Genomic DNA, 19,768 nt, shown 5'->3' with positions numbered 1-19,768 from the left:
TATAGCCATATAATGAGGAGCAAGGTTTACAGTCTATGTTTTTTACCTGTGACTACCATGATCTTACAGTTAAATGAAACTGGCCTACAGTTAAACTATAGTCTATAAAACTGTTTTAAAGTCTGGATCCCATGAATTAAGGACAAAGCTTTTTTTCCCTCTTTTAAAAGTTTTACTTTACTTTTTTTTAATAGATTTAATGAAATTTAATAGCCTCATGAAAGATAGATATCAGTGTCTTACTTAAATGATGTGTTAACTCTTGAATAATATGATTGTTTAACCCAAAAATGGGACCATTTACTCACCCTAATGTCATTCCAAACCTAAATGATTTTATTTCTGTGTAGCATAAAATAAAATGATTTGAGTCTGTTTTTTTGTTCATACAATATTCAAAGGGTAGCCTAACCAAAATGGCTTGATTGCCAACATTCTTCAAAACATCTTATTTTGTGTTTCACAGAAGTCATGCAGGTTTGGAACGACACGAGAGTGAGTGAATGATCACAGCATTTAAAAGCAGTAAATTTACTTTACTGCATCCTAGCTCAAAATCATCAGTGCTTTACTGCCAAGGGCATTTCTGTGTGACAAAAAAAAACAATATTAAGTTTATCTGCATTTGCAGCAAATTCGATAATATCTATCATTATTTGTCCTTGTCCTAGTTTTATTTATATACTCCAATTTAAGGCCTCAACCCCAGCAAAAACATTCACGGGGAACTCATGGGCTGGATGGGCTGGGTTTGCCAGAGCCGAATTTTAGCCCCAGTCCAGCCCTGGCTACAGGCATGCATATTCAATATAATAGCAGCTTTGATTTAAACCCAACCAAGATTCAAAAGTCTGATTCATTTACACAAATCAGTGTTTTCAAACTGTCCATTAAAGTTAATTTATTTAAAATCTGATTTGTCTGATTGTCTCTGCATAACACTTTGAGTGTTGGGGAAAGTTACATTTTAAAAGTAATGCATTAAAATTGCTTTCTTCTGGATTCCAGAAGAATAGGATTTAGGAGAAGACTCTTACTTCACCAATAAAAACAAAAGTGTGCATCGAGGGCCCATATCGATCGCAAAGGGGAAACTCGCGAGCATCATTCTGAAACCTAAAATGATGAATGGGACAGCCTACAGTCATTATAAGTCTACTAGTCTGCAAGTGCACATGAAGGGTGCCATTCGGGACATGGTCAACACCTCTGCACTTACTCCCGATTTCTCTCAACATGGGGGCAGGAGAGCTGTCAGTCAATGGGGGGAAAAAGTTACTTTCTGTACCGTATTTTTCAGCAAAAGTAACTGATATTTTGTTGTATTTAAAAGTAATGCTTTACTATACTAGTTACTTGAAAAAAAGTTATCTGATTATGTAACTCAAGTTACTAGTAATCCGTTCCCCCTAAACTGCTTTTATTTAAAATATTTTTAAGTAAAAACTTGCTTCCTCAAGAACCAATGAGGTTCATTCTGGTGTTACGCAGCACGTTTGACCTTCAGTGAGAACCAATGAGGTTCATTCTCGTGTTACGCAGCACATTTGACCTTCAGTGAGAACCAATGAGGTTCATTCTGGTGTTACGCATCACGTTTGACCTTCAGTGAGAACCAATGAGGTTCATTCTGGTGTTACGCAGCACATTTGACCTTCAGCGAGAACCAATGAGGTTCATTCTGGTGTTACGTAGCACATTTGAGCTTCAGCGAGAACCAATGAGGTTCATTCTGGTGTTACGCAGCACATTTGAGAACCAATGACGTCTGTTCATCATATAAAATGATCGAGTCTCTTCAGAAAATTTGGACAAAAACGCTCACTTCATATGGATTCTTTTTATGATTAGATATTCACTTTATCAAAGTGGTAGCTGTCAATGGAGGGACAGAAATCTCTCAGATTTCATCAAAAAGATCTTCGTTAGTGTTCCAAAGAGGAACAAAAGTCTTACAGGTTTGAAAAGACATGAGGGTAAGAATTAATGACAGAATTTTCATTTGTGGGTGAACTATCCCTTTAAATATAACCTGGAAGTGTTGAGAGTCACCTTTCCATAGTACACCTGAAGAGAAAAAGACTCATTTAAAAATGTTCCCAACCCATCAACCGCTGCCTAACTCTTCTTCAACACTGAGCCCCTGCTCTCAGAAAGCTGTTTGCAGTAGAAGCTTTTGCTCTGTTTCAGTTGTGCTGGAGTTCCTGAGTCAGACTAGGTTAAGCGCAGTGCACACATACGTGTGTGTGTGTGTGTGTGTGTGTGTGTAATGTATTCTGCTGGTGGTTCTGGGCGGGGGACCGGCAGCAGCAGATGGTTCTTATTTGTCCTGTTTGTGTCAGACATGAAGGGAGCTGTGGGAGAGAGTATCAGGGAAACTCCACTCTTTTGGAGGCCAAAACTGGGGATATTTATACAGGCTATATTTACCATCCCCCTTTAAATGGCCAAACAATAGGAGGCAGAGGCGTGCAGAGGACCACTAGAGGTGCAGAGGAGAGTGTATTACTTACACAGCTATGATTTATTCTTTTACTAAATATTTGTCATAAATATACACTTCTAAAAGTGACAGTAAATACATTTATAATGTAATGAATAATTTCCATTAAATGCTGTTCTTTTGGACTTTCTATTTATTAAACAATCCTGAGGAAAGAAAGATTGTATCATGGTTTTCATAAAAATATGAAGCAGCACAACTGTTTTCAACATTAATAATAATAAGAAATGTTTCTTGAGCATCAAATCAGTGTATCAGTATGATTTCTGAAGGATCACATGACACTGAAAACTGGAGTAATGATGCTGCTTACTTTTTTTTAAAAGTTATATTTGAAAACATATTCACATAGAAAACTATTTTAAATTGTAATTATATATCACACTATTGCTGTTTTTACTGTATATTTGAGCATTGGTGTTGATGAGGGGAAAAAAGTACTAAAATAGGTTACCGACCCCAAACTTTTGAACGCTAGTATACATCGCAGTATCATGTCCATACCAAGGTATATCAATCAATCAATCAATCAATCAACTTTATTTGTATAGCGCTTTTACAATCACGATTGTGTCAAAGCAGCTTCACAGTGTCAAACAGGATAATATTGCGACAAAATTAGATTTGGCTGTACAGTCGTACTGGAGAAAACAGTGATGTTATCAGCTTATTTTAATTTATCATATAGCAACAATGTTGGCAGATCAGTATTTAAGTTTATAGAATTAAATAAGACCTAATTCATACATTTTATTTGTATAATAAGTTGAATAACTTTAATCATAATTTTAGTGTCCCCAACTGAGCAAGCCAAGCCAAAGGCGACAGTGGCAAGGAACCAAAACTCCATCAGGGCGTGATGGAGAAAAATAAACCTTGGGAGAAACCAGACTCAGTCGGGGTGCCAGTTCTCCTCTGGCCTATTAACACACCGTGTAAGATTATTATTCTGGCAACCTTACAGGTCAGAAATCATATTAGATTGGAATATTCAAAATTTCAGGGTATCACGGAAGAGACGGATTTATTTGGAAATAAATGATGGGTATATGAATATGGCAATAATTTTAGCAGCACCATGTGTATTATCCTTTCATGCCACCAAAGGGTTTTCATCTAACAGTCACTGGCTTTTCTTCATGATTATAACAGTTCAAGGAATCCAGCTCAGCAGGTTGATTTCAATGTCAGTAATTTACGATTATGAGCTAGATTTTACATCTTAATGTAGACGTAAGCTCTCTCTGAAGCTGTGCTGAAAGAGCAGCGTTTTCTAAAGGAGGAAACCGACGTCCTCTGGGACTCGCTGCACTGTGGGTCATCCGCAGACATCTGGTGTACATAAACTTCTAATTATTTTTAATGGAGGAATCAAAGTGGATGAGCGTCACAAAACATTAAAGACCTCAGAGAAGTGATGAGAGCGTAGATTTAATGTGGGCAAAGAGCTGAAGAGCATCAGGAATGATTGACATGGTGAAGAAAACTGCCTTCCTAAAACAACTCACAGTCTCTCAGTTTATTGGGCCTTCATTAATCTGTATTTATTTTAGAAGTGGTCGCTCTTTATGGCGTATCGCTTGCTTTATGACAGAACAAAGTCTGACAGTAGAACTGAAGCAGAGCACTTTACTGCAAATGATGGTTACTCAGTGTTGAAGAATTAGGTTGTGCATGAATGTTTAAAAAAATTATATATATATATACGTGACGAACACTGTGTGAATCGTTCTCGGCTGCATATTTTACTACATGCAGGTTGTATTTTGCAGAATAACATTTTCTTTATGGGGGCATTTTGTTTGTGTTCAGTCTTTCTAAGTTGTTGTCTTTAAGTTAATATTTCAGTTAGGAGTTTTTTTCAGTTTTCAGTTATTTTTTTCAGGGGTCAGCTACAGGAGCAGCATAGAGCGCCCTCTCGCGGCTATATGTTTATTCTTGTCAGTCAGTAGGAATTAAATTTGATATATAAATCGCACCTGACTAGAAGTCGTAGGACCAGCCAAACTATGAAAAAAAGTGTGACTTATAGTCCGGAAAAGCCAGTATATGGATGAATCAGAAATGCATCTTTCTAGAAATGATGAGTGATGCTTTTCATGTGAACTGCTCTTGAGTGTCTTATTATGAAGTCAAATGCCTGCTCATGCGTGGCATGCTTTAGCTTCTTCATGGTTAGCGGCACGAGGCCAGATGTTTCACGTGTATTGCTATGATGGATATTTTCTCAAGCCCCCTTCAGACAAGCATGATGACGATCAATATCAAATCTCAGTGATGAATTTTCCTTTCAAAGGGCCATTTTCTATTTTCTGCTACCAATTTCGAGCTAGAATTTCCCCTGGGGACATTCTCTGGGAAACGGTATTTCCCATCTTCCTCCTCGTGTACCCATAATTCAGTGCTTTAAAGGAACGAGACAATGGTTTGTGCCAGTTGTGATTACTTTTAAAGGAATAGTTCACCAAAAAATAAAAAATAAATAGTCATATGGACTCATTTTGATGATACTTTTATGCTTATTTTAAGCTTTTCATAAGTGGTCACTATGAAATGTTGTTGTGTGATTGTTCAAGATGTTTCCTTTTGTGTCCCACAGAAAAAAGTTATATATATATAAATATATATTAGTTAAAAATTCTTCTGCAAACTAGTCCTTTAACACGATTAGTCCTTTTTATGAATTGGCAACCTTTCTCTTTTTAAAACTCTTTCCCTTTCCTGTAGCTCAAACAGTAGAGCATGGTGCTAGCAACGCCAAGGTCATGGGTTCGATTCCCAGGGAAAGCAAGAACTGACAAAAATGTAAAATGTGTACCTTAAAATGCAATGTAAGTCGTTTTGGATAAAAGCGTCTGCCAAATGCATAAATGTAAATGTAAATGTAAAACTAGGCTACTTTTTTCATTATTATAAATATTCTATTATCTGTAATTAGCTAATTAATAATTATTTCAGCTTCCTGTCACTATATGAATATTTCATTTAAAAGGGTTTAATATACAAAATATTTGTGTAGTTTAAGTCACTAAAAGAAAATGCCATTTCAGTCTTTGGTTAAACTTTATTTTGAAGGAACTTTATGTAAGAAATGTTTTTCAATTAATCATAAAATGGCCCTGATATGTCATTAATAAATTATGGTAATTTTAAATACTTATATCACTGACAACAGTAGTCCGGCCGGATATTGTCATTTAAAAGTTGTTGTTGCAGCCCTCAACTGATGTTGATGTTGTCATGTTGTGTTTTGGCCTGAAGCTCCGCCCTACATCTATTGACCAATCATGGAGTCAGTAGTGTTTCGGCATCCGGTTGCCAGATCTGCTCTGGTTAGCACAGCTGCAGATCTACAAACGCTCCTGCTGATCCGGCAACCTCGAGTCAGGGGGAGGGGGAGAGGGGATACACCGCTCTACAGCCATTTGAAAGTGATTGCATTACCAGTTGTCCACAACCTTACAAACACTTCCTTTAAGGTGTCTTTGTTACACTTTAAGTACTGAGTAATATCAAGTACTTACTATAGGGTTAGGATTTGGTTCAGGTTAAGTCGCATGTTACTATAGTACTGCATTTACCATATATAAAATGACACTGTAATTTAAGTGTTACTCAGTCTAATTCAGTGTATTATTTGTCATTTCTTTGAGTGAGAATAGTTCTAAAGGAAATCCTCCAGCACTGTTTTGTTCAGTCCTCTGTCCGCTCACCTGTCCGCTGCAGCATGTGTGGTGTTGCTGATGAGGACGATGCTGATGAAGAGTGTGTGAAGTGCGAGGCCGATGGGTTGACGCTGTCGCTGCTGTCTCCGCTCTCAGTGCTGGAGATCTCCTCCTCCTCCGACTCTCTCAGTGACGAGCAGGGCGACGCCCCCTCCACCTCCTCAAACTTCCTCTTCAGAATCCCACTCATGGCTGAGAGAGAGAGAGACAAAGACATTTTCAACTACACTGCAAGAAAATCATATTTACACATAATCCTGGAAAGAGATCCATTAATCAGAGTCACTTATCAAATGTCTGTCCACTCCCATAAATGCAAATGACGGGATCAAATGTCCTCAAACTCACCTATTTTTAATTAATTATATATATATATATATATATATATATATATATATATATATATATATATATATATATATATATATATATATATATATATATATATATATAAAGTTATCTGACATTATCAAGATGAATTTGTTCTACTTTGTATCATCCTTTCTGACTCAATTCTATCATTCGCTATGCTTCACAGAATGAGCATTCCCTCATGAAAGTCTTTTTTCCTGATTTTGAAACACTTTTTTTTGTTGTTGCTTCAAACAAAACTCGTAAACTTTATAATGTAATTTGTCTCGGAAACCAGGGCACTGAAAAAGTGCTCAGCCGTTGTTGCTCTTTATCAAGCTTCCATTCACTCCGATCCTCAAAGCACTCAATTAGTGATACGCGTTAGAACACACATCCTCCTCTCCTGCGCGCTGCCATTGATCACCAGGCCTCACAGGACCACAGATGGAAGCAGAGGGGAAAACTACTAATTGAATTCTACCTCAACCTTCCAGGAAGTCCATTTTGTCTGTGTTTGATAGAGTGTCTTCAGGAAAGAAAACAAACGGGAAACTTGAGATGAGTTTTCAGAGTTGCACTTATAAACCAGCTTCAGCTTCAGGAATTTATTAATCATAGTACAAGGACACACCGTGACTGAAAATAAAATGAAATCAGGCTAAAAGGCTCAATGCCGCTTTGAAAGAAATGTTCGGTAGACGGCTGTATAAATAAGTTGGAATTTATTTAATTATCTTCAGAACATATTTTTTATATATATATATATATCACTCGGTTTTACCCAAGTACCCAAGAGAAATTGAATCATTCCAATTAAAATTAGCCTGAAGGATGTTTATGGTTGCCATGCGACGTGATGCGTTAATATAGAATGTGCGTCACAGACAATGTCTTTGAATACATCTTGTGTAACACCATAGCAACCATGTAGCAACGCCCTGGCAACCATCCCCAACACCACAGTTTTGCACAGGAACTGTAAGTACCAGTTTCATTTTCTCCAGAAAACATAGATTTCTGCTCTTGCATGTAATAATCCTGCTCTTGTTTAACCTGTTCGATTAGACAGATTTCACAGATTTCCTAAACATGTAACAGCAACAGCAGCACATCCTGACTGTATCTTTTCCTTCTCGTCTCTTGCTTATTCTGTAGCTACAATTAAGCCAGAAATGAGAAGAGTGAAACACACAGACACACACACACACACACACGACGCAGAAAGGAGTGCATCAGAGAGAGGAAGACTGGCTGGCAGCCTCATTACTGAAGGAGGGAATGTGTTGTTTTGTGTCTGAAGCCCCGGCAGAGCAGCCGATAAACTGGGATCTTGGAGGTGCGTGAACACTCAAATCTGGGCTGCATTTAAGTCCAATTTTTTAATCTCTTCCCTCGTTAACTTCCCTCTGGATGTACGTCATTGCTTATGTTGCACAAGCGCCCACTACTGCCGGAATGTTTAAATGGAATGCCCTTGACCACTTGGAATTACTGGAGCTAATTTATTTTGTACAGTTTTTTCCCCAAAGTGTAAAGTTTGTTGGATGGGGGATTATGGTGTGAGGGTTTTTTCCAGGGGTTGGGCTTGACCCCTTAGTTCCAGTGAATGGAACTCTCAATGCTTCATCATACCAAGACATTTTGGACAATTTCATGCTCCCAAATTTTTGGGAACAGTTTAGGAATGGCCCCTTTCTGTTCCAACATGAATGTGCACCAGTGCACAAAGTGTCGGCCCATAAAGACATGGATGAATGAGTTCGGTGTGAAGGAACTTGACTGGCCTGCACAGAGTCCTGACCTCAACCCGATAGGACACATTTGAGATGAATTAGAGCGGAGACTGAGAGCCAGGCCTTCTCATCCAAAATCGAGGGGTTGAGAGTCTGTCCAAAAAAACTTCTGTCACTCACTTGACGAAGTTGAACAAACTTCAAAATAGCAGCAGGGATTCCCTCCGAGAGGAAGTGCTTACAAAAGTTTGCCAGTGTATGTCTAAAATGCCGTTTAAAGTGATAACTCACCCAAAAGGAAAAATTTGTCATAATTTACTCACCCTTAAGTTGTTTCAAACCTGTAGTACTTTCTTTCTTCTGCTGAACACAAAATATATTTTAAAGATTGTTTGTAATCAGTCATGTTGGTTACCAACATTCTTTACACATATCTCCTTTTGTGTCTAACATGAGAAAGAAAATCATACAGGTCTGGAACAACATAAGGTAGAGTAAATTTGAAATTAAATTGTTGGGTGAACAATTGCCCCATCCTCAATATATAAATAATTATAAATAATAATAAAAATGTTGCATCTCTTAGAAGTTTCTAGTGTGATTATTTTGTGAAATATTAAAAAATAAAAAAAACTCTGTTCTATTTGAATATATTTTAAAATTTATTTTTACCTGTGATCAAAACATCATTACTCCAGTCTTCAGTGTCACATGATCCTTCAGAAATCATTCTAATATGTTGAACAAACATTTCTTATCATTATCAATGTTGAAAACAGTTGTGCTGCTTCATATTTTTGTGAAAACCATAATCCATTTGTTTATTTTATGAATAGAAAGATCAATAGAATAGCATTTATTTGAAATATAAATCTTTTTTTTAGCTGTCAATTGATCAATTTATTGCATCCTTGCTGAATTAAAGTTCTCTATTTTCTCTCTTTCTCTAAAGCTAATTTTACTGACCCCATTGGTTTGGTTATGTAATATGTGACACTCCTGCTGTAAATAGAGCTTCTTTATGGGCATTTACGGTTATAATAACAACTTTTAAAATCCATGGAACCTTTTCAATTTAAAAAAAAAGAAAAGAAATTTCACTGAAGGGTTTTTGGGGAAACCTCAAAATGGTTCTTCTATGACAGCGCTGTGAAACCCCTCTTTTGAAACCTTTGGCTTAAAGAAGATCTTTTCACACATGAAATAGTTAACTCTGGGTCATTCTAAGCCCTTGGTAAACACAATCCTGGGTAATCTTGATCCAAGTTTCACATTGCTCATTATTTACCCGAGGGTTTAACAGTGCAAAAGCAGTGCTAACCTGCTCAAGGGGGGGAGGGTTTCATAACACCGGGTAAAAGTGAACCCCCCTCCTAAATCACAAGTGTGAAACGTTTCATGACGACAACCCAGGGTTAAGCACAGTGTGAAAACCCCTAGAGTGGACTATTGATATCATATTTTCACATCATAAAGCATCTGTGGTGGATTTCTAATCCAATACTGAATAGAGAACCCAGAAAAATTCCTTTGAGTTCAGAAAGGGTCGGTATCTGCAGCAGGAGAGAGCTTTGCATGACACCGGAACGCTTTTCCTGCTCGTTCCGGCCCAATTTAACCCCTGGGCAAGAACAGCCTCGACCTTCGGGCTCCATGGGTCTCAGCTGAGGCCTATTGTTTCTCTCTCTCTGTGTGTGTGTGTGGTGAAAACAGCAGCTGGAGAGCCTCCAAACCACAGGAGCGCTGCGGAATGTGTCTCCCTCCCAAAAGGACAGAACACGGCTCTGTTCTCTACAGACACACTGGAAGCACCTACTCTGAATCGTTGGAGCAACAGAATCCACTGAAAACGGTATACAGTATGTACTACAAAGCGAAATCCCAATGCCTGCTACAGACTGTGCAATTTCAGCAATTCTATGAGATCATTACAAATCACGACATGGTTCTAATAAACTTGGGCATGACGTATGTAGACTGTACGACGATGACCTATTGAATCACAGGCAATGATGCAAGAGAGTATAGAAGAATAAAACGTCATCCGTATGCACTATTGGTAAACAAATACAGCACGATCAATCACACTTTGGTAATTGTATTTTTTTTATACGCACTGAAAAAATAGAAGGAAGCGAAACAGGAGAATATTGGTCAATATTGGTTTGATTATTGGTCAAAGAGGCCAACTTGGCATTCCAATTTTGCAAATGGAGCTTGAGGTAAGTAGTTTAACACGATTGGTCATCTTTCGTCTGGGACAGCCCAAAATCATACAATCTGTACCGGGCATAAAGCAGCATCTCAGTAGTATAGTCTATTGGCGCTGCTCCACTGCATGGTATTGTTGTGTATAACAAAGGACGCTGGACAAGAGGTTTATGCACGCAACTCACTTTACTTTCTGAAAACCGGAATTAACTATTTCAGACAAAAACAGCTGCATCCTAAACACGCAGCAAGGCATTACCAAATGAACACCGATTAATCCATCCTCGGCGCGGTTCGCTTTTCCGCTGAATGGTACGGCTCGGGATAGTTTGGTACGTGGTGGTTTTCCACTGCAAGGCTTGGTAAGGCTCCCTTAAACAGTACCTCCTCGTTTCGACTGGAGTTCCAAGCGTGATGTACCAATACTAAAATGTGACGTGTAAATACTAAAGATCACTGATTGGTCAGAGAGAATCGTTACTGCTAGCATCATTGGATTTGCAACAACAAACCTGCTATAACAGCCACGGTAGTATCGTTTGCATGACTTGCTTGAAGGAAAACTATTTAACAAACAAAAAAAAGCTGAATCTTGGTTGGTAGATAAGATTCGGACATTCCTCACGTTGGAAGCCGAGGGGCGGATGGGGCAACACGGAATGAAAGCGTTTTTCAGGAAGTCGCACACGGCTTCCGCCAGACCTTCAAACGGTGTAGGATGTTTGCGATGATTTTGCGGCAGTAGAGGCGGCGCAACTACAACGTAATCCCACCCACTTGAAGCGATACTACTGCTGTGGATAAGCAACCGAGCCGAGCTGAGCCAAGTCGTACCACGTAGTGGAAAAGACATAAAACACTATAATAAAAAAATAAAATTAATTCAGTTCACACTTTTTGACCAACAAATTCTTATGACCTTTCTAGTCAGTTGTGATTGCTGGATAATATTTTTTATGAAATCCTCTGGGCTGATTTCTATTCATAGCAGGTACCAATTTTCCCATTTTTTTTTTTATTATTTAAAGGGTAACACTTTTGCTTCAATAACCCCCCAATTACTGTTTATTAATAGTTAGTAAGGTAGTTGTTAAGTTTAGGTACTGGGTAGAATTAATGGATGTAGAATATGGTCGTGCAGAATATGTCCCTTCTGTGTAGTATCATTAGGTTTGTGACAGAACCCTGACACTTCCGGTTTGGTGATGTTTTTGTGTGAGCACATGGCTGGTATTTGTCTTTGCTGGCCATGTGCTTGTGTTTGTCATGTTTGTGTGAGCACATGGTTTGTCAGGTGTTCCTTGTGCCATGTGCTCACATGTCTATTGTCTTGACCCCGCCCCTCTTGTTTTTCAAATATTGGTTAATTTGCTCCACCTGTTCTCCCTCATCACCTGCCTTGTTTGTTCCCTATTTATTCTCCTTGGGTGCATCTCAATCAGCTCCCTAGTTCAGTAGTCAAGGCACGGATCAGGGAGTCAGCCCATTGACTTAAGTCCTGATCAGTGCCCTGACGAATTAGGGAGCTGATTGAGACGCACCCCTTGTGTTTGCAGACCTGTGCTGGATCGTTGTCTCCTGTTCCCCTGACCCTTGTGTTTTGTCCAAGTTAAGTTTGGTTTTCCCCTCGTGGATGTTTGTTTTTGTTTTATTTCATTAAATAAATCTTCTTATCCTCATGCAAATAAGTCCTCGCTCCTTTCTTCCATTCACTGGTGTGACAGAATAAGGCATTAATATGTGCTTTATAAGTACTAATAAACAGCCCATAGCCTATTAATATTCATGCTAACAAGCAACTAGTTAATAGTGAGAACTGAACCATAAAAGTGTTATCAATTAACTATATTTAATAGAGCACAATGTCACAACATCATGAGTGCGTCTCAATCAGCTCCCTAGTTCAGTAGTCAGGGCACTGATCAGGGAGTCAGCCCATTGACTTACGTCCTGATCAGTGCCCTGACTAGTGAACTAGGGGGCTGATTGAGACGCAGGGCATGTCTTGTTTTTGTTTGTTTTCCAGACAGCCACATAGTGTCGGCCCAGATCCGGACCACATCTGGTACACATTAAATAAACCTACCAGATGTGGTCCGGATCTGGGCCGACACTATGTGGCTGTCTGGAAAATTAACTCTCACGAATTTTCAGCGCTTGTTTGGTGTGCACCAGGGTTCGGATGGCAGCATTCACACTTATTCAAATGAACCGTACTAACAGAGCAATCGCACCAGGCTTCACTTTAACTGAGCCAAACCTGCTAAGTGTGAACACACCCTTAGTCAATCAGATTTAGCTTTCTTGTCTGATGGGCAATAAAACAGTTGTCAAAGTCGAGTCCCTATGAACCGGCTGAATGCTTGTTTGCCACTTTTGAGATAAATAAGAATGCTAACTGTTATCTTTCTCCAGGTATGGATCGGGTCGTTCGTGAAAGCACCAATATCTCCCTTAATGTAAGCCCCAGATCTGTTTGAATCCCGCTGTTTCCCGCAGCGTTCCGGCCAGATGCAATAATTGGAAATAGGTTCTCTAGTTTTGGAGACACAATGCAAGTCAATTTTCTCGTAATCATCATAATTAGTTCCCCTTGTTGAAAATCCATTCGCATTTTCCGTCCTCAGCGGATGCCACACCGCTCTGCGATACCCAAAAGCGGTTGCCATGGAGATTCTAATACACTCGCACAAATAGTGAATTTCACATTTGAGAGTCATTCTGTTTTTTTTTTCTCATTTTGTGGGCCATCCACCACACACACACACACACACACACACACACACACACACACACACACACACACACACACACACACACACACACACACACCCTCAAGATTTGAAAATGAACACTCATGCAACACATCTGTAATCAGAGGGAATTCATTGATGAAATAAGTGAAAGAAAATCATTTGGGTCTGCACTTACACCGCAAAATTTCATGACATTATTATTCTGTTTTCTTACAGCAGATGCTACTTGCAGCTTTAAAACGGTCGATGATGAAGATCCTGGGCTTGCGACCGGGACTACAGCGAGATGAGCAACTTTCCCCATTTCTTGACACAATGAGTGGGCATGACATCTCCAGCAAACCCGAGGTAACAGGAGCTGACTGCTGTACTAGAGAGACGGACTCTCCACACACTGCTAGTTATTTCTCCTCTACATCTCTAGCTCTGCCTCTCTCTCTCTCTCCCTTTGTCTTCTCTTAGCTGCTGTAGTTTTCCACAGAACACTTGCAGTATGTTACAAGTGAAAATCCTGCAGCAAAAAACCAGAAGAGACAAAACCAGCCACTCCCCGGGCGAGCTCTTTACAGCACGGACACGCACATGTACAAATATACATGTGCGTTACGTTAGCATTGCCAATGCAGCACTGACAACCTATAGCGATCAATACTTCTTGGCAGTGGATACTGTGGAGCTATGAGGAGCCCTATAGAGGGTTGGGCAGCACGACCACAATCTTATATCACGATATGAGTCACACTAACACTAACACAGTATAGTTTTTTTGTTTTGTTGTTGTTGTTGCTCATTTATTGGAAAATTAATTTTATTGTAAATTAATAAAATCACTTGGTAATTTCAGGTAAAAAAAAAGTTTAAATCACATGAATAATAAATAAATATGAATAATGTATGAATAAATATTGGTATATTACAAGTATGTGGAAATAATTACATTTTGGGATAATTTCTATTTAAAGAAAATGGGTTTTATATATTAATATGGTTGTGTGGTGATACATAGTTTTATTTCATATATTTAATTAATACATTAAATGTTTATATAATAATACAATAGTACATATTTTGGGTAAACCAATATTTATTTTAATTAAGCTATAAAAAAAGGTAATACGTATTTTTGCTAAAAAATATTTTGGGATTATCTAAGTGATTTAATGAATCTATTAAATAGATTTATTTATAAAATTACGTGGTAATACATGTTTTGCGATGATCTATTTTTTAATATATTTAATTAATCCATATAAATGTTTTAAATTTAATATGATCATGTGGTAATAGATATTTTGTGATAATCTATATTTTATAAATTAAATTAATATATATATATATATATATATATATATATATATATATATATATATATATATATATATATACATATTATATTACTATATTATTATATATTATAAAAGGTAATATACTTTTGGTAAAACATATTTGTCGATTAATCTATATTTCATCTATATTTCAAAAAAACCTTTATATATTAAGACAATCATGGTAATACTTATTTTGGAATAAACTATATTTCATGCATTATATATATAATATTATTATTATTATTATTATTTTTAAACTATGCGGTAATACCTATTGCGATTAATCTATATTTAAAATGTTTAATTAATCCATAAAAATGTTTATATATAAAAATATACAACCAGATAATCGATATTTTGTTTAATATTTTGTATAATTTATTAATCTATAAAAAAATATTTTGGTTAAAAAAACATATTTTGCAATAATCTAGGCTATATTAAATTAATCCATAATGTTTTTTCAGGAAATCAGAAAAGCTTCAAATTAATTGTATTTTAATTGTACGTGTGTTTGTGTTTGTATTATATATATATATATATATATATATATATATATATATATATATATATATATATATATATATATATATATATATATATTAGTTTCTATATTTTTATTCTATAAATATATATTATAAAATTATATAAATAAAACAGTTCTGACATACACCTATGACATACATCAATACAATTTTAGATTAATGCAGTGAGTTGCGATGTTGCTTAGCAACCATAAACAGTTAACTTGACAACAAGTTCCTTGTCTTGACTAGTACAGATCCACCTCATTATAATTGCAAAATTGGCACACTTCTACCGGCGTCTCACCCCGCGCTGCCCGCTTCACTGCAGGTCAAAGAGGCGAGCACTCAAGGAAGCTGACCTCAGATTTCCCATCAGGCCAGGCGTGACACATAAGAACAGAAGTCATGCTTTCCCTTTAAAATGCACCAACCTGCGTCCGCCGGCGCGTTAACGTTACTCTCCTCCCTCTCACCACGGCACTTCTCTCAGAGGAGCCTTTTCAGAGCCAGATGAGATGTGCTGAATGATGGCCCTCCATTTCACTCGGACTGGAGAGGAGACCGGGGCGAGAGAGGTAAAGCGTGCGCTCCCGGTCTCCACGGCGGTTAGCATTCGCTCCGGTCTAAAACAGACAGAAAGCTCGCTCTCATTCGCTCGAGCCACACAAAGACTCATTAGCTGCAGCCGGCGGAGGGCTGGAGATTGTGCACAGCGACGCCTGCCTGAGAGATCACATGGGTGGGTGAGAGAGAGAGAGAGAGAGAGAGAGAGAGAGAGAGAGAGAGAGAGAGAGAGAGAGAGAGAGAGAGAGAGAGAGAGAGAGAGAGAGAGAGAGAGCTAGCTGTGCCTGTGTTCCTGCTGTCTGCAGATATTTTTACCATCATGAGAGAGGGAGGGAGAGAGGGAAAACAGACAGTGGAGAGATAGTCGATAGCCGGCACAGCACCATAATCTGTAGAGGTGAATGAGGGCACCCACAAATGAGCCAAAAACAGTAATAGAAACAGTCAAACACACACGCTTGGGCTCAGTGGGATTTGTGCTAATGAACTTGTGCTGCACTTGTGCTTCATAAATACCCATTTCAAGACGAGTGATGTGACTCACACACAATCTCACACACAAATAGCCTACATAAACGTTAGAGCTGGATTGTATAACTAAATGTATAATAAAGTGTTGGTAAATTTAGGTAAAAGCTGAATTGTCAGCATCATCACTGCAGCGTCACATGATCCTCCAGAAATCATTCTAATAGGATGATTTGCTGCATTAGAAATATTTATTATTACTGTCAATGTTGAAAACAGTTGTGCTGCCTTATCTGTGGAAAGTATACAGTTTTTTAAGGGTGACTTTAAATGTGGCTCATCCAATCAAACTTAAGAATAGGAATTATCTGTTTAAATATTCAAATGAGATAAGGTTTTATTTGATTTACTGAATTATCCATAAATAGGCATCGCCACATTATTAATATTTTAACAATTTTCCATAGAATTTCTGGCAAAAACATCTATGTTGTGAGATATAGTTATGAGTATAATAACTTATAACATCATAGGATTTTGCTCATTAAATTAAACAATAGAAATAACTGGTCATAATAACAGTTCATAACATGTTCATAACTGTTCATAATAATAATATAGGCCTATACACTGCACAAAAATAGATAGAGTATAGAGTAATAGATAGCATTCACATTCTTGTCTGATGATTTTTTTTAATGAATATGAATTGCTTCTTTGATTTAAACTTCAGTAGCAAAAACAGTTAGAGCTGGCATGTTTGATTCATTTCACTGAATCAGTTCAATGAATCGATTCAGAATTCCAATTCAGTGATTCATTTGTGCCATCAAAGAATGTTCATATATTACAATGTTTTAACTAACAATATGCATGCAAACACTATTAAATATTCATACTGATTATTTCATATATCAGTCCATAAAAATGATTAAATATCATTCTTTCTTGTGTTCATTTATTACAAAACAAGTCTTTTTTATATTATGTTACAATACTTTAATGATTTTTCACTTGAACATCATCAAACATGGCCATATAATCAATAGCTACACCACCCATCCCTCCACATGATCAGTAAATAAAGCAGATGCTTGGATTAAGATTGTGCCTAGATTAGTCCTGAAAGCTGGGAGTCGAGCGGTGGAGTTATTATCAATGTTAACATTACAGTTCTTGCTTCAGGAAATCCTTCCACTGGATGGCACACAGTCAGCACAGAAAAACACAAAGAGTGTGTGGCCATCTAGTTATTAAAGCCTGAATAAATGCTGTGTCGAAACACTTTGATTATTGCTAGCGGCGTTGTGTGACGGCCACTGCAGTAAGACTGGTGCGGGACGACTTGTCCTCTGCTCACCGAGGCGTTCGGACCTCCTGTAATTATGCGAAAGTCTCTGCTTATTAGACTCTCTCAAGTAATAAGTAAAGTCCAGCAATTTAAAAAAAGTAGCAACCACTATGTCAATATACCTCTCCGCAACAGAAAGGATAATTCTTGCTCTAATTATTCAATTTCAGCCCATCTAATTCCTGCCGATTATAGCCTCTAAATCAACAAATCCTTCAAATAAAGATGATTTAAGCACTGATCGTTCATTTCAAAGTGTTTAATCCCACCTATAACAGATTTCATAGTGTGTTTAAAGCATTTATGAGCCTTTTGGTGTAAAGGCGGCTGGCTTCAGGAGAAACTGCTTGTATGTGTGTTTTGGATTTAATAAAGGTTTAAATCAGAGCTCTGGCTGTGTTTCTGGACGCAGATGGATTTATCCTGGACCAGGTTTTCTTTTGGAAAACGTCTTGAGGGACAGCATAGAGCCTCTATGTTAGGTCTGGATTGTGGAAAACTAAACATTAAAAGTCTTTGTGACATGAGGGATTCTGCAGTATTACAGTAGCACACTACTGCTTCCTGCCTATCTACTGAAAATGACAAAATAGTTCATTTCTTTCCATATAAAATGTTTATCTTGACTCGAATCTATGGCCTTGTGGGCCCGTGACCCATTAGAGAGCAGAACAGAATCATGAATGGCTCAGGACTTGATTTGACCAGAAAAATCCAATTATTTCCTCTCGTTTCCTCTTCATCTTGGAATGCTGCCTATTGTATAACAGTCATATCTAATTTGCATTCCCTCTCTTTCTTATGGGATATCATACCGGGAGCTCCATTATGTAAAGATGCAGAACATATGACTGGCAGTCCACACACACACACACACACACACACACACACACACACACACACACACACACACACACACACACACACACACACACACACACACACACACACACACACACACACACACACACACACACACACACTGTTCCAAAACCTAGTGAGCTGCCTACGTGGGTTGCATCTTAAGTGCTCTTAATGTGAAGGTTGTTCTGAAAAGCATGGTTATGTTGCCTTTTAAGATACTTTCTAAAGCATTTTGGTGCAGAAGTCAATGTAGTTAATGAAATCAGTAATGCATTTAGCCTTTAGTAATGCTAAATCTTAAAACTACATTTCACGACACAATAAGTATTTGTAAAATTATAGTGGGTTTGCTCCTCCATCATTGACGCCTGCTGTGAGAAGTTATGCCAGTGCCAATGCTGCCAACTATTTTTAAAGGAATAGCTAAAGCCTGCCTCAAAAAGTCGCCAAATGTTGCTAGATGACGTTATGCATCAATTAGTAGTCGTGATGTCATAACATATACTTGCATTCTGCATAATGTCTGTGTTTTTTTCTCCTACCGTGCTCTCAATTCGTACCTGAATCTCAAATAAAGCTGTTCTCATTTACATATTTTCTGTCAGCCCACAGAATGATTGTGATATAGTGAATGAATCATTTTTTTATGTGTAAGTTTCAAATACAGTAAAAAAAGTACCGATCCTGCAGAAACAAGTGGAGTGATATAAATTGCTGTTCTTGGGAAGTACCACGAAGTGGTAAGCCCTGTAAAATCACAAAGCGGGGTCAGCACATGCTGAGGTGCACAGTGTGCAAAAGTCAGCAACTTTCAGCAGAGTCAATAGCTATAGACCTCCAAACCTTGTGTGTTTGTATTATTTTAATGATGTTTTATGATTTATATATAATTATTTCATTAACGCTTTATTTTACAGTCCTGTTATCTATGTACATACATACTATGTACTTATTATAGATTTGAATCTACCCCTAAACCTAACCTTAACCCATGTAGTTACCTTAAATAATAATAATAATAATACACACAAGTGAATGTACTGTAAAATAAATCGCAACCATTATTTCTTATAGCTGCTTTGTATAATAAGTCCAAACTTTAATTGTATGACCTGTTTTGAATAAATTGTTTTGCACATTGTATGTTGCTACCATGTAGGCAGATCAATAAGTTTTGTAACAGACTGTGACTGTAGCTTGAACACTTATATTCATATCAAATTCCTTGATATTCTGCATATGAGAATATAGAGCACGTAAATATATTGCGTTTTGTTTGCATAGACATTCTCTGTCTATATTCAGGCCATATGCAAATGAGGAGTCTGGTTCCAAATCAAATCATTGGCTGTGACGGCAGCATGAAAAAATGGAAGGCCGGAGC

General features: G+C 37.6%; 1 protein-coding gene across 3 annotated transcripts in view; it reads right to left on the bottom strand.

Moving 5' to 3' along the window:
- The window catches only part of csrnp3 (cysteine-serine-rich nuclear protein 3), an 82,374-nt gene that overhangs the window by 12,832 nt on the left and 49,774 nt on the right, over window positions 1–19,768 (bottom strand). For 2 of the 3 annotated variants that reach the window (XM_067444556.1, XM_067444555.1), the window contains one exon: window positions 6,217–6,420. In XM_067444556.1, the coding sequence (XP_067300657.1) occupies window positions 6,217–6,418 (202 nt within the window). In that variant the 5' untranslated portion in view covers window positions 6,419–6,420. Of the gene's footprint in view, window positions 1–6,216; window positions 6,421–15,568; window positions 15,866–19,768 lie in introns of those variants that run through there. The other variant, XM_067444557.1, reaches the window with a different exon arrangement.

This window comes from Pseudorasbora parva, chromosome 5 (genome assembly GCF_024679245.1).
Source record: "Pseudorasbora parva isolate DD20220531a chromosome 5, ASM2467924v1, whole genome shotgun sequence".
Taxonomy (NCBI): domain Eukaryota; kingdom Metazoa; phylum Chordata; class Actinopteri; order Cypriniformes; family Gobionidae; genus Pseudorasbora; species Pseudorasbora parva.
This window is presented reverse-complemented; position numbering and strand designations above follow the sequence as displayed.